General features: G+C 40.4%; 1 protein-coding gene across 2 annotated transcripts in view; it reads right to left on the minus strand.

Annotated features, from left to right (window-relative positions):
• Positions 1-15,057: 15,057 nt before the first annotated feature.
• Positions 15,058-15,577, minus strand: part of NDC1 (NDC1 transmembrane nucleoporin) — a 44,904-nt gene continuing 44,384 nt past the window's right edge. For both annotated transcript variants that reach the window (XM_059136742.1, XM_059136743.1), the window contains exon 18: positions 15,058-15,376. In XM_059136742.1, coding sequence (XP_058992725.1) covers positions 15,313-15,376 — 64 coding nt within the window. In that variant the 3' untranslated portion in view covers positions 15,058-15,312. The remainder of the gene's footprint in view (positions 15,377-15,577) is intronic.

The following is a 15,577-nucleotide window of genomic DNA, read 5'->3' on the forward strand; positions in this document are numbered from 1 at the left end:
ATGAGCATGGAATGTTTTTCCATCTTTTTGTGTCTTCCCCCATTTCTTCCATGAGTGTTCTGTAGTTTCTTGAGTATGGATCCTTCATTTTTTTAGTTAGGGTTATTCCTAGGCATCTTATGGGTTTTGTTGCTATTATAAATGGAATTGATCCCTTAATTTCTTTTTCTCCAGTTACATTGTTAATGTATAGAAAAGCAACTGATTTCTGCGCATTGATTTTATATCCTACCACATTGCTGAATTTACTGTATGAGTTCTAGTAATTTGGGGGCTTTGATTTTCAGCACATCATGGTATTTGCAGGGAAATGGAACAGGACGATATAGTAGCCTCCTAACTAGTAGTTTTCCTGCTTTCACTCTTACTGGGTACCCACTCTCCCCAGTCTACTTTCCACGGAAAAGCCAGATTGAATTTTTTTAAAAATTAAGTGGCCTCATGTTACTCCTTTGCTCAGAACTTTCCAATGACTGCCTTTGACTCAGAGTAAGAGCAAAGTCCTGATTGTAGCCCACCAGGCCTGACATGGAGGTCCCCTCTTGTGTCTCTGACCTCCCCTCCCCACTTTGCTATCTCTTGAACTTACCAAGCATGCTCTAGTACTGGGGTCCTGCTGTTTGGGACTTTCCCCCCAGGTATCCACATATTCTGTCTCTTACCTCATTCAGGTCTCTGGCCCAACACTGCGTTACCAGGAAGGCCTTCCCTGACCACAGCATCCCACTGTGCTATCTACTATCTACTTGTTTTTCAGAGTACTCACCACCACATGGCATTTGTTTGTATTCCTCGCCTTTCTCCCTCAACTAGAGCCTTAGTTTGGCTACTCTGAGCTACTTGCTATCCCTGTGAAAACTGGTTAAATATTTGCTGACAAAGAAAATAAGCCAGCTCCATCTTATTATTTAATTAAGAAGATCTAAAAGGGTAATATGGTCTTCTGATCTAATAAGAATAGTAATTGTGATTATTTATTATTATAGTTAATAGCAACCACAAAAACATTAACATTTTTGAAATAAGAATGATGGACTGCAATATGCCAGGCCAATTTGGAAGACTGACTCCAAAATCCAATGTCCTTTTATAGCAGCCCAAAAGATACAAAGCCTTTTCTTGCTGTTCTCACATGACCTCTTCAGTGAGAACAGGGGGGTCAAACTGACCACTCATTATCTGGTGATGAACACAGCTGTCCTCTCCTAACTCTAGCTTTGTGGAAAATCCTGGTGACTTATTCATGTCTTAAAACATGAATAAATAAAAGTCCACTGAAACATATTTATCTTTTCATTCACAAGCAGTATTTCCAAAGTTTGGAAGTTTTCCATTGGACTTATAAATTGAAATACGAAATCTTTTTAGTAAACTTGACTCACTAAATAAGTCTTAAGCTTGAAACATTTTTGGAGACAATGTATTATAATGTTCTGTTTTCCCAGAGGCAAAGGAGCAAAGCCTGACAGAATCATCAGGGGTTCCCAGTTTCAAAGAAGACAAAGAAGTCTAGCTTCTTCAGGAGAGTCACAGGCTGAAATTAGCCAAGGAAAACCAGCAAGCTATTTCTAAGGTTTTGCTTCAAAAATACACACTCCTCTCACACATTCTGGGATTGTTGGCTTCAAACTGATAAAATATTCCTTCTTTGGGGCGGGTGGTGAGGGGGGTGGAGGGGAGGTGAGGGGAAGAGAAAAAGAAAACTCCCAAGAAAACTAAGAGCCTGACTTTGAAGACAGATCTCCCTGCATCTGAATCCCTTCTCTATTAGCTGAGTGTCCTCGAGCAAATCATCTCACTTCTAACCTCAGGCTCCTCTTCCGGAAAACTGAGGTAAACGTCATGATAACCCTGGCAGATCAATGGCTATTAAAGAGACTTCGCATAGAGTCCAGAATCCAGCACCTAGCAGGTGCTTTAAAAAAAAGAAAAAGATGCTCTATAAGCATCTCTCTATGGAAGCCCACTCAAGCCATCAGCACTTTTAAACGCAATGTATATAAAAGCAATCAATTTCTAAGAACATTTAGAAAGTACAGAAAAATATGAAAAAATAAATCCTCCATCAATACTATGAAGAAAACCTCCCCCCCAAATGAGAAGTGGTGTGGACCACAGACTTCTCCTCTAACAATTTCGAAATAGTGACCTCTGCTGGCCAGCGGGAAACGTGAGCTTTCCAGCCAACTCTTTCACAATTGAGCAAGGGTTGAGTCAGCCAGGCTTGGTCCCTGTCCCTGGAACAAAAACCAGGTGTTGCATTACAAGGACAGAAATCGTCACAAGGGTTACCACGATGTAATTGGGATGTTAACAAAATTAAAGGCCGGCCTTTCCATTTGCTCATCCGCCCAGAAGATTCTTTTTTCTTTTTTTTTTTTTTCAAACCCCGTGGTCTCCTATTTTTAAAATGTCATAATTGCATGCAAATGTTACAGCTGAAAAACAACGCAAGGGGCATTAAAAATCAATCTTCCATGTAAGCCTCAGATTTTCCAGCATGAAGATCCAAAAGCAGAAGTGGTGACAAATGTGTAGAAAACAGAGTGAAAAAGTCAGAATGCATCATTAAGAATATTACAACAAAAGGAGGGAAAAAAATCTTGGGGAATTCATGTCTGATTCAGCGGGAGTAAACAGCCAACTACAAAGGAGGCTTTAAAGAGCCCTGCAGACTTCTTATACATAGGACCCAGAAATCCAACTAGGAAGCCGTCACGATCCTTCTCTTCAAGCAGAAGTGTACTTGATGGAAGAGGCTACTTAAGAGTGTGCTGGCGGGGCCACTGAGACATGAAACACATTCCCACCATGTCAGGTGTGAAATAAAACAGAGCTTACAAACTGGCAGCCATAGGGCTGTGTAGTTTGCTTTGGCACGGGCTCTATTTTTTTTTTAATTAATTAGTTTCCAACACTTAAGAAATGGAGATTTCACATCAAAATCTGAATTTGTGCCTCCTTATAAACAGATGGGGATATCTAGTCCTCTCTGGCCAACACACTCCCATAGCGACAACCAGGGACAAGCAGTGGCGGGTCCTCCTCCAGCACACCCTCTGGTTTGCTGTTTCCCCATCCAGTCCTCCTCGCTTGTCACATTACCTGTCTGCAAGCCCTTGGGTCTGAGACCCTGGGTTTCAAAAGCCCCAAGGCACTGGGGATGAACTCAATTCCATTCAAGCAAGTATCAACCACATTCAAGGCACTTAATATAGGCACAGGGGTTATAAGGAGTAAGACATGATCCCCGAACCCCAGGAACTCCAAGGTCACAGTTTCCAAGGAGAGCTAGTAAACTTGAAGTTATAATACATTACCACATATGCACTGAAAAGGCATAGAAGTGGTAAAGACTAATGATTAAATTCCCTTTCTAGCTTTCTGAGATGGTACTCTTCTCACTTATTTCAGTCTTTCTTCTCTTCTCTATGCACTTAAGGGTATAAATTTCCCTCTAAGCACGGCATTAGCTAGATCTTCTAAGTGTCAACATGTATTTTCATGATCACCCAATTAAAATAATTTTTCTCAGGGTGCCTGGGTGGCTCAATGGGTTAAGCCTCTGCCTTCAGCTCAGGTCATGATCTCAGGGTCCTGGGATCAAGCCCAGCATCGGGCTCTCTGCTCAGCAGGGAGCCTGCTTCCCCCTCTGTCTCTGCCTGCTTCTCTGCCTACTTGTGATCTCTGTCTGTCAAATAAATAAATAAATAAAAATTGCTCCTGTTTATAAATAAATAAATAAAATCATTTTCCCACCCATGTGGTTTCTTCTTTGACCTGGGGGCTATTTAAAGGTGTATTTCTTAATTTCCCAACATGCAGAATATTCTAACACTCTTAACTGATCTCTACCTTGACTATCTTGTGGTCAGACATACTCTAAACGATTTTAATCCTTTGAGATCTATTGAGACTTGCTTTATGGACCCACATCTGGCCAGATGTTCCATAGGTGCCTACTGGGTCAAGTTTGCTGATCGTGTCACTCAAATATTCTACAGCCTTCCTGACTTCTAAAATCCACTTATTCTACCAGTGGCTAAGAGAGGTACGTAGAAGACCTTACGATATGGTGGACTCATTTATTCCTCCGTGTAAGTGGCTCTGTCCTTTTTTGTGGATTTTTGAAAATGGAGGTATAAAATACAGAAACCTTACATATACAGTTCAATGAATGCTCATATGTATACACCCACAGTCCAAATCAAGCTACAGAACATTTCCAGCACCTCAGATTTCCAAGTCAATATGCTACCCCTCTCCGTTACCACTATTCTGACTTAGGGTGAAAACATTTCCCCTGTTCTTGAAACACATACAAATGCAATCACGGTATATATCCCTTTGTGCCTGGCTTCTTTTGCTAAATATTATGTCTAAGAACTATGTCTACATTCACATTGTGTAACACGGCAATAGTTCATTCTTTGGATTACTGTGTGAAATCGTATTGTGAAAGTTATGGCATGTTTATCCATTCCACTACAGTGATGGGCATTTGAGTTGTCTCCAGTCTGGGCTACTGTGAAAAATCCTGCTACAAGCATCCTTAGTAAATGACTTTTGGTGGGGACCTGCTCTCATTTCTCTCGGGCATATACCAATTCGTGGAACGGATAGATTCTAGAGTAGGCCTTGGTTTCATTTTAGTGGTTCTTGCCCATTTCTTCACTTTCCAGCAATTCTCTGGGAATATTAGTCGTTCCATATCCACAACACCTGTCATTGTCAGACTTTGGAAGTGCTTCTGATAGGTGTGTAACGGGATGTCAGTGTTGTGTAAATTTTTATTTCCCTCATAACTAATGGCTCTGAGTATCTACCTCCTCTTTCTTATAAGCCATTTGAATACCTTCTTTTATAATTACCTGCTGTACAGAAGCATTAAATCACTATACTGTGCACCTGAAACTAATACTAACACTGTCTGTTAACTAACTGAAGTATAAATAACAACTTCATGGATAGGTAAAAAAGTGCCTCTTCATCTTTTGCCCGTAATTTTGATTGAATATACGTTGAGGCTGTTATGAGGTATATTAACATTTAGACCTGTATCTTTCTCATGAACTGAATCCTTTACTTTGAAGTGCCCCTCTTTATCTCTGGTAAGTTTTTTAGCCTTAAAGTGGACTTTGTCAAAAATTAATACAACTAGGGCGCCTGGGTGGCTCAGTCATTAAGTGTCTGCCTTCAGCTCAGGTCATGATCCCAGGGTTCTGGGATGGAGTCCTGCATAGAGCTCCCTGCTTAGTGGAGAGTCTGCTTCTCCCTTTGCCTGCTGCTCCCCCTGCTTGTCCATGCGCTGTCAGATAAATGAAGTCTTTTTTTTTTTTAATTGATACAACTAGGTGAGCTCCTTTTTTGTGTTTGCATGTTTATCTTTTCCTATCCTTTGTTGTTCAACATATCTATCTTTATGTTTTAAAGTGGCTCTTGCTAGCAGCAAACAGTTGAATTTTGTTTATTTAGTTTGATAATCTTTGTGTTTTGATTTAGTCCATTTTCTATTTAATTCAATTAATGACATATTGGGTTTAAATCTACATCTTACTATGTACATTCTCTTTTCCCTGACTATTCTAGATTTTTTCCCCTCCTACTTATTTTCTTTTATATTTATATAAAATAAGTACATATTTATATGTATTTTTATATATGTATATATACATATAAATGTGTATTTATATATTAATGGTATTCCATGCTTTTCTTGCCTGAACTTGAAAATTTTACTATTGTTTCAGTGGCTATCCTGAAATTACAATTCACATCCTTTAATATACCAAAGTCTACTGCTGGCACTTTTGCTCTCTTTCCAATGTAAAGACATTAGAATATATTTTTTAAAGATTTCATTTATCTATCTATCTATCTATCTACCTGTATAACTATCTAAGATAGAGCAAGAGTGAGAGCACATGAGCTGGGGAAGGGGCAGAGAAAGAGGGAGAGGGAGAGAGAAAATCTCAAGCAGATTGTGCATAACTATGGAGTCTGACGCAGGACTTGATCTCACAACCCTGAGATCACGATCTGAGCCAAAGCCAAGAACTGGATGCTTAACTGACTGAGTCACCCAGGCACCCTAGGATATTCTAACTCCCAAATAAATATTCTGATTTGTATGTTTTATTTACCCTTTTTATGTGTGCTTAATTTCTTCTGCCTCGTCTTCCTTCTACTCCCTGAAAAAACACCTTTATAAATTAAGTTCCTTTTATTTATTTATATTATTCATTTTAAGGCGGCTCCATGCCCAGTATGGAGCCCAACATGGGGCTTGAACCCACTACCCCAAGATCAAAACCTGAGCTGAGATGGAGTCAGACACTTAACTGAGCCACCCAGATGCCCCTACTAAGTTCATTTTAGTATGACCTGTTGAAATCTCTCAGCTTTTGTTCCTTCATTTTTATTGCATCATATTTATAGATTACTGCCAGGTATGGAATTCTAGGTTAGTGGATTTCTTTCAGCACTTTAAAATTTGCACTCCGTCGTCTTCAGTTGTTTTTGTTGAGAAGTTAGCTGCTGTTGCTCATTTGAAAGCCATTCCCACCCCCTGCCATCCCCATGCTACTTTTAAGACTTTGTCTTTGGTTTTTAGCACTTTTACTACAACGTACCTCAATGTGTATTCTCTTTTTTTATATGCTTAGGGTTCAGAGAGCTTTTTTTTTTTTTTTTTTTTTTTTAGTATATGTGCTGCTGAAGCGAGCACTTCAGAGAGCTTTTTAAATCTGTGGCTTGATATTGGAAAATTTCAGAAAGTTCCTCTGCCATTAAATGATCAAAACTGCTCTGTCTCTCCTTCTAGGACTCCAATTACACCTGCAAAGTTTCTCATTGTATCATCTGTCTTAACCTGTCTTCTGTATTTTAATATTTTTTACTTTTCTGCTTTATTCTGAATAATTTCTTCTGCCTTTCAAGGCATTTTTTCCAGCTATATTTAATCTCAGGTAAACCTACCCACTGACTTTTTAACCTTAGTTATTCTATTTTTCTGCTCTAGAATTTCTGTGGTGCTTTTTTAAGTTTCATATAGATAAAGTTTTATATGCATGTGTGCTTTCTACTACATATGTAAGTAGTTTCTAATTCTCCAATGAATTAAAATTTCATTTTTAGGTCTTACTGAACATACTAATCATAATTATTTAAAAATTTCTGGTATGAACAGACATTTCTCCAAAGAAGATATCTGGATGGCCAACAGACCCATGAAAAGATGCTCAATATCACTCGTCAGGGAAATACAAGCCAAAATCACAATGAGACATCCCCTCACACCTGTCAGAAAGGCTAAAGTCCAAAACAAGAGAAATCCAAAACAAGTCTTGGTGAGGATGTGGAGAAAAATGAACCCTTGTACACTATTGGTGGGAATGCAAACTGGTGCGGCCACTGTGGAAAACAGTATGGAGGTTCCTCAAAAAGTTAAAAATGGGGTGCCTGTGGGCACCTGGGTGGCTCAGTTAAGTGTCTGCCCTTGGCTCAGGTCATGGTCCCAGGGTCCTGGATCAAGTCCCTCATCAGGCTCCCTGTTCAGTGGGGAGTCTGCTTCTCCCTCTCCCTCTGCCCTTACCCCCCTGCTTAGAGAGTGCTCCTGCACTAAGTAAATAAACAAAATCTACTAAAAAAAGTTAAAAACAGAACTACCCTACAATCCTGTAATCCCACTACTGGGTATTTACCCAAAGAATACAAGAACACTAATTCAAAGGGAAACATGCACCCCTACCTTTAGTTTAGCGTTGTTTACAATAGCCAAATTATGGAAGCAGCCCATGTGTCCATCCATAGATGAACAGATAAAGAAGATGGGGCATATATACACAATGGAATACTACTTAGCCCTAAAAAAGAATGAAATCTTGCCATTCACTACGACAGAGCTAGAGAATATAATGCTAAGTGAAATAAGTCAGTCAGAGAAAGTTAACTTACCATCTGATTTCACTCATGTGGAATTCAAGAAACAAAACAAACGAGCAAAGGAGAAAAGAGAAGAGCAAGCGAAACCAAGAATCACACTCTTAACTCCAGAGAACAAACTGGTTATCAGAGGAGAGGTGGGTAGAAGGATGGGTTAAATAGGTGGTAGGGATCAAGGGGGGCACTTTTGATGGGCACCAGGTGTCATATGGAAGTGCTGAATCACTAAAGTTGTACACCTGAAACTAATATTACACTGTAAGCAAACTATATTGGAATTAAAATAAAAACAATATACATAAATAATTCAATTTAATTAGTCTCTTAACTCTAATCTGAAGCCCCTGTGGGTCTATTCTATTGTCTCTTGCTTTTGTTGTTCTCATTCATATTGTCTTGTCTCTTCCTGTGCCTGGTTATTTTTAATTGTGTGCAGACACTGTATTTGAAAACTTGTTTGTAAAAATAATTGAAGCCTAGGATGTTGTTTTTCTCTACAGAGGATTTATGATAGTTTCTCCCAGAACCTAGAAACACTGGCAAACAGGGATTACCACAAATCAATTTAATGAGAATTCTAACTCAACTACAGTTCATTCACTCTATCTTCTCTTCACCCTTCCCTCCAGAGTGTAGACTTTTGGGGTCCCAACCCAAAGCAAGGGGACTTAACTCCCTCTTTTTAGGCCTTTGCAGGCCCAAATTGTGCCCCGATCTTGGGAGGCTCTGGTAACTGCCCCTACCCTCTTTTCTCTCCTAATAAACAAAGGTAAGCTTGCAGAAGCTGTGTTGGCACTGTGTGACCTTTTCCCTCAAGCTTAATTAGACCCTTGAATACTTGACCCATTTGGGTTAATTTCTTTCAATGTGGAATGTGGTTGGCCTTCAGAAATGGCCAGTCTCCATTATATGAACTCAGGAGATAGAGGGCAGCTGGAGCGAGTGGTAGGCAGCCAGTAGACAGGCAGACAGAATAAAGCACTGAAGCAGAAGGAAGCATAGAAGAACCATTTAGAGATCCTTAAAACTCTCCCGGTTCTTCATGGGACAGAAGCATATCTCTACTTGCGCTCACCAAGACTTTCCCCACACCCTTAGGATCAACTCTCCTTTTTACACTTATGCTAAACTGAAGTGGGGGTTGTGTCCTTGCAGCTAAGGGCCACAATGTTAGGGAAGGACTGGTGTTTCATACATACATATTTAAGATTTATGTATTTGAGAGAGAGAGAGAGAGAGAGGAGGAGGGGCAGGGAGGAGAAAGAATTTCAAGCCCCGGGCTCAAGGCGATCCCACGACCCTGAGATCACAGTGCAAGCCAAAACTAAGAGTCAGATGCTTAACCAAGTGGGCCACCCAGCAACCCTAGTGTTTTATATTTTGTCAAGACTATAGAATACTAGGAGCGCCTGGGTGGTTCAGTGGGTTGAGGCCTCTGCCTTCGGCTTGGGTCATGGTCCCAGGGTTCTGGAATCGAGCCCCACGTTGGACTCTGCTTGGCGGGGAGCCTGCTTCTACCCGTCTCTCTCTGCCTACTTGTGGTCTGTCTGTCAAATAAATAAATAAAATCTTTTTTAAAAAAAGACTATAGGCTACTGTTACTAATAAGTTGAGAGACAAATCAAGAGTCGACATATCTTTGAAATGAAAGACTTTCAAGGTAAAGGCCTGTGATTTCAAGGCCACTTTCTAATGTTTTTCTGCCAGGGACATCCCATAGGTCTTCCAGAACTGCTTTACCACCAGGATCACTTGCAAGGCACAGTCAACCGTATCTGATAAGATATGTGCGTGTAGGTAGACTATGAGCAGTTGGAGGCAAGGCACAGCCACACAGCTCCTGCAAAATAATGCAAGCAGTGAAGTGGGCTAACACCAGGACACTGAGAAGATGCTGCATTTAGTGCCGAAAGGGTCCATAAAGGAGGTGGGCATGAATGCTAGCAATAACTATTGCTTGGAATAGGCTAGGAGCAGAACAGGTGCTCAATCAACCACAGCAATAGCAAGACACATCAGTTGTGTAAATACAGTTTTTTGCAAACAAGGGTTGCCTCCATTTACTTCTCCCACACAGGGTGGTGAACCCTCTGAGGACAAGTTTATGACTGTACAATCAATGCCCATCACAGGGTCTGATATACAGTAGGCAGTGAGTGAATGCTGAATGAGTGAACGGAAGAATTAACAGCATTTTACAAGAACCGGTCTACAACACCTTGTCTTAAACTCCTGAGGCCATACGTTTCAGAATAAAGAACTTTTCAGATGTTAGAAAGGTAACAATGATACATATTACATAACACCCTCATGGGGTCTGGGGCAGCACTTCATAGTCAAATATGCTACGACTATAAGCAGAGTCATAGTACATGGAATAAATTAAATATACAAATAGCCCCACATCCATTCAGGTCAGGTTTTGCTGCCAAATACATTTTGTCACCAAACTTAATCAATTAAAAAAAATGCTTTATAATTCCAGAATTATAAAGATCTGCTAAAAATGAAAACTCAAGGAAACCTAGAAAGGACCGCTAATTTTCACTTTTGTATTGGGAAACTATGGTTAGCGGACTCATAGCCTACATGAGTTCACAGGTAAGTTTAGCTGCTGATTAGACCTGGTTAAAGAAAATGAAAGGTCAGGGGCGCCTGGGTGGTTCAGTCAGTTAAGCAGCTGCCTTTGGCTCAGGTCATGATTTCAGGATCCTGGGATCCATGGGGAGTCTGTTTCTCCCTCTCTCTCTCTGCCTTTCCACCTGTTTGTTTTTCTCTCTCAAAATAAATAAATCTTAAAAAAAAAAAAAAAAAAAGTGGGGGTAGGGCACCTGGGTGGCTCAGTGGGTTAAGCCTCTGCCTTCAGCTCAGGTCATGATCCCAGGGTCCTGGGATCGAGCCCCGCATCAGGCTCTCTGCTCAGCAGGGAGCCTGCTTCCTCCTCTCTCTCTGCCTGCCTCTCTGCTTACTTATGATCTCTGTCAAATAAATAAATAAAATCTTAAAAAAAAAAAAAGGGTCAGAAGGAACTATCCAGAATAAAGCTTAGAAAGTCAAAAATATTAAAATAGACAAGACGCAGACAAGACTGGAAGGAGAGGGAGTTCATAGTCTACAAGAGGACACGAATTTGTAATCGGTTAAGGTCCAAAGAGGGATGACAAAGCACTGAAAAAAACACATGGAAATCTATGTGAGAGGATCTGGAAAGGCTAAGCTCATTGTGAAGGATGGGAAGCGTGCCAAGACAGACATTCAGGCAAGGGAACATGAGCACAAGCACATAAAGGCATGGCAGGGCGACTCATGATCTATCACCTGCTCCGATTTCAAGGTAGGTCTATGAAACCTGACTATTTCTCAGCATTCCAACCTTACCTATGAGGTCTAACCATATTCAAGCTTTCCAATAAGTGCATCGGATGGCAGAAGTCTAACCTAGAGCAAAGGATAGTTCATGTGCTTCAGACACTCATCTGAGAGCCCCATGTGAAAGAGAAAATCCACCTGAGCTGCAGTGCAGTCTCCTAACTTGCAGCATTAGCCATTTGGCACTTGCTGGAAATACAAACTCTTGGGTCCACCCCAAACCTACTGAATCCGAAACTCTGGAGGTGGGGCCCAGCAATCCATGTTAATAAACTTTCCCAAGGTTCTGAAGCATGCTAAGTTTTGATTAACTCCTGATCTAAAGTATACCTTTCTCCCAGTACGATTCAGACCACTGCTTAGAATTTGTTACAAACATCTCTTGGGAAGCAGTCCAGACCTTCTGAAGCCACTGTGCTGCAGGGGAGCCCAGCCTCCACAGCTCCAACAGGGACTCCCTGTGAATTTCGTGTGTCTGATTCCAAGTTTCCAATGTTACTGCATTAGATTATCAACTTCTCAAGGGCAAGAACTGTCTTGTTCACAGTTCAGTTTCTTTCTAATAGTGGGGTGATAACAGACACTCAGTGACTGTTTTTAAATGATTAGCTAGCTCTGGATCAACAGGCACATTATTACGGCAATGTCAAGGTACCATGACTGGGAACTACGGGGGTATGTGCTTATCTGACCTTGTCTTATTTCCCGTAACACACAAAAAAGTTCAGCTGATTTTAAAATGGTGGTCAGCAGCTTGTTAAGAATAGCTGGATTGCTGGGGTGCCTGGGTGGCTCAGTGGGTTAAGCCTCTGCCTTCGGCTCAGGTCATGATCTCAGGGTCCTGGGATTGAGCCCTACATCAGACTCTCTGCTCGGTGGGGGGCCTGCTTCTCCCTCTCTGCCTGCCTCTCTACTTGTGCCTGTTCTATCAAATAAATAAATAAAAGAAATCTTAAAAAAAAAAAAATAGGTGGATTGTTAACTGTGGAATTAAAGCTATTTTTGTTTTAAGCTCTTTAGTTTTAAAGAGGACTATAGGTTGGGAGAGCAAAAAAGGGAGTTGAGGGCCTTCGTGCAACACCTCAGCTACGTTGAGGTGAAGTTCAGACTAATTAGAGTAAAGCTGATAGACATAACTGTTAGCCTGGGGGAATATGATCCACTCAGAAACACTACTCCGGCCCGAAAAGAGATGGCTTTCAGCACCGCATCCTTTGTTTAGAAAGAGACCCTCAGAATTCAGGCTCCTTAGTTCTTACTGAACACAGATCACCCACCATATCAGTTCAGTTAGAGGCAAGAGCTCCGCATTTCTCAAGAAGTTAAACCTTTTCAAGTTTTATAACCAACTGAGACTGAACTGAAATGGCTCAAGAAACACACACACTCCAGAAATTAAATAATTGAACTCGAGGATACACGTATTTTAAGTAATAGTCCCGTTCAGAAAAACTGTCAATTTATTTTTCTACCCAATTCAGTGTCAGTGATATACAAAAATATAAACAAATTACCATATTTACAGGAAGATATACAAAACAATCACCAAGGAACAAATCCGGCTTATCCACAGCCACTCAACTGTATGTGGTTTATTGTAGGACAGTTGCCCAGTTCCCCGGGAAAGATGCTATGTGAATTCATACCTGTGAATTCATAAGCTCAAGCAAACACTACAAGAGCTGATAGAACCATGCTTAGCACTGACAGTCAGAGAAAAGCTTTTAAAGAACATGCTCTAATTTTCAGGCCAATGTTATAGCATCAGCGGGCTCACAGGCAGGATGTGGCTTCATCCAAGGAAATGCTCCCTCCTCTTGGCCTTCCTAAGATCCTCTTCCTTGTATACAGGAGAAGCTCTCTTCGGTAACAGGTGATTGAGCAACACCCTACCCAGCAGATGGTGTGTATATTATCAACACAATGGGGAAAAGGAACAGACTCTCTTCTCAACTAAATACAATCCAGATTTGGGGAGGCAATTTCCAAATCTCCAGCAGGTGGACATTATGTGACTTGTATTTTGTACACAGCACATTCCCTTGAGAGAAAATAGGATTGAGCACCTCAGAAGTGTTCCTATTGCTCATCAAATATATCTTTTCCCAAAGTATATGGGGAATGCAAAACCCCAAACCAAGCCAGATATTAAAGGAATCATCCCATCGTCATTCTCAGGAATCCAATGGGTCACATAGCACAATTCTTCTTTATTGGAAGCAGAAGGTTAAGAGTCCTTTTCTCCCAAAATGCCTCAGCCAGGGGCAGCACAAAGAGTGGAACACAAAAAGCTCAACAAGATGGAACGCAACAGTTTTCAGTCAACCTCGCCACAATCTTCTGGTCATCTCCAAGACACTACCACATTCAAAATTCAAGTTCATATTCAAAAAAGAGACAAGAAAGAGAAAGAGGGAGAGAAAGAGAAGGAGGGAGGAAGAAAGAGAAGGAGAGAGAGAAAGAAAGAGGGGGGGAAGGAAGAAAGAAAGAAAGCAAGAGGAAGAGAGGGAGGAAGAAGAGAAAGCAGAGAAAGAAACAAAGGAACGGCAATTAGCCCAACTACTCCAAATGCCGGACAACTGGGGAACTGCCTCCTGAAGACACTCAAGGCCAGCAGGATTCATTTATAATTTGGCATGAGCTGGCTGAAGGGGCAACAAACAAAAAGAATAAAGATATAATGCATCAAGTAATCAGACAAATGGTAGACATACATACCACATTAAAGATTCATATACAATATTGTGCTGATTTTAAAGAAGAAATTGGGGGAGAGGGGAGGGAACAGACAATAGGAAAAGAATTACAAGGGAGCGTTTCAGGGCAGTGCCAGTCCAGTGAATACTTACCAGTGGGACTTCCTATCTTTCATCTCCAAAGAAGTTGATCTAGTCAATTATAAAATTACCTTCTCACTTTGGGGACATACAACATACTCCCAAGTACAGTAAGCCCTCCGACATTTTGGTTTCACTCGCTATTTGATGACTAAGTTGTTTCTGGTTGTAAAGATTTTCCTAATATATTTTTATTAGCCAGTTAACACAGTAAAGGCTGCTCCCTCTGTGAGGCCAAGCAAGCTTCACCAAATAATTTGATCTAATGAAGATGAAGGGGGGGCTGGGAGGATGGAGAGGAAAAAGGGAAAGTTTCCTGGTTTTAGTTGCAAAACTTCTTCTCTCACTTGAAAACCTCTGCAATCACTTAATGTTTTGCTCCAGAAAAAGAAAGCAAAACTACATGGGAAAATACCCATATACTTATTGTTTACTAGCATGATACAAAACAAATTCATAGTTGTCAGTCAATCTTCTTTTGAAAACCAAATGTGAATGTTTAATCTTGTAACTTAAGAACTGAATTTTCCCACATTCCTTTATATAGAGTTAGCATCTGTAAATTGAGATCTTTTTTGGACAATCATGCAAATTTAATTTGTCCCTGGAAAGAAAAACACAACCTACCAGATTAACAAAATATGTCCTTTAAACAATAATTTTTCTGCGAATTTTTCTGCACTGTTACCACTTTTATTCTTCAGTAAACAGAAACTACTCTTAAAAGGCTTATGGATTTCAAGTGTACAGAGAGTTAAAACTCTGAGCACAGTTAGGAAGAGTGAATCAAGTCAACCTATTTTACCTTCTGAGCGGGCTCTACTCAGTTCAAAAGTAAATTCTAAAAATTTTCCAGCTATTATTATTAAGCTAGAGAAGCTAGAGACATTTTTACTGCCATCGAGGCTTCTGTAAAATTGAATAAAGATTTTATTATACCACACACACAAAAAGCAATCGGTACAGAAAAGGCAGTTTTCGGTTATTCTGTTGAGAATTTCTTTCCATGATTTCTCCCATTAAAGTATAGTTTTCAAAGCAACCACCACGACAAAGGAAGCATCTAATTAGTCCATTTTCTTCTGATCCAAGAATGCTGAACATTTACTGTCCCATCTGTAGCTGTATCAGCAGTGTAATGAACACAGTTTATATTACTGAGCTATTCTTTGAACTCCAAGAACTGTTGAAGTCTTTTCTGATGTTCTGCAGATGCTTGCACAGCACTAAATGAAACATAAATTCAAAGCATAAGCTTTATTTTACATTAAGCATATTAAGTGAACCACAGAGCACAGAGTCAATATTTTTCAAAACAATTAAAAACAAATAGAAATCTTCACTTATTGAGTACTTCTGAGAAAGCTGGATGAAAACCCTCCTTAATCTAATGAGGAGGAGGGCTTGCATTCAGTAACGGCATGCTT

The sequence above is a fragment of the Mustela lutreola genome, chromosome 10 (assembly GCF_030435805.1).
Source record: "Mustela lutreola isolate mMusLut2 chromosome 10, mMusLut2.pri, whole genome shotgun sequence".
Lineage (NCBI taxonomy): Eukaryota > Metazoa > Chordata > Mammalia > Carnivora > Mustelidae > Mustela > Mustela lutreola.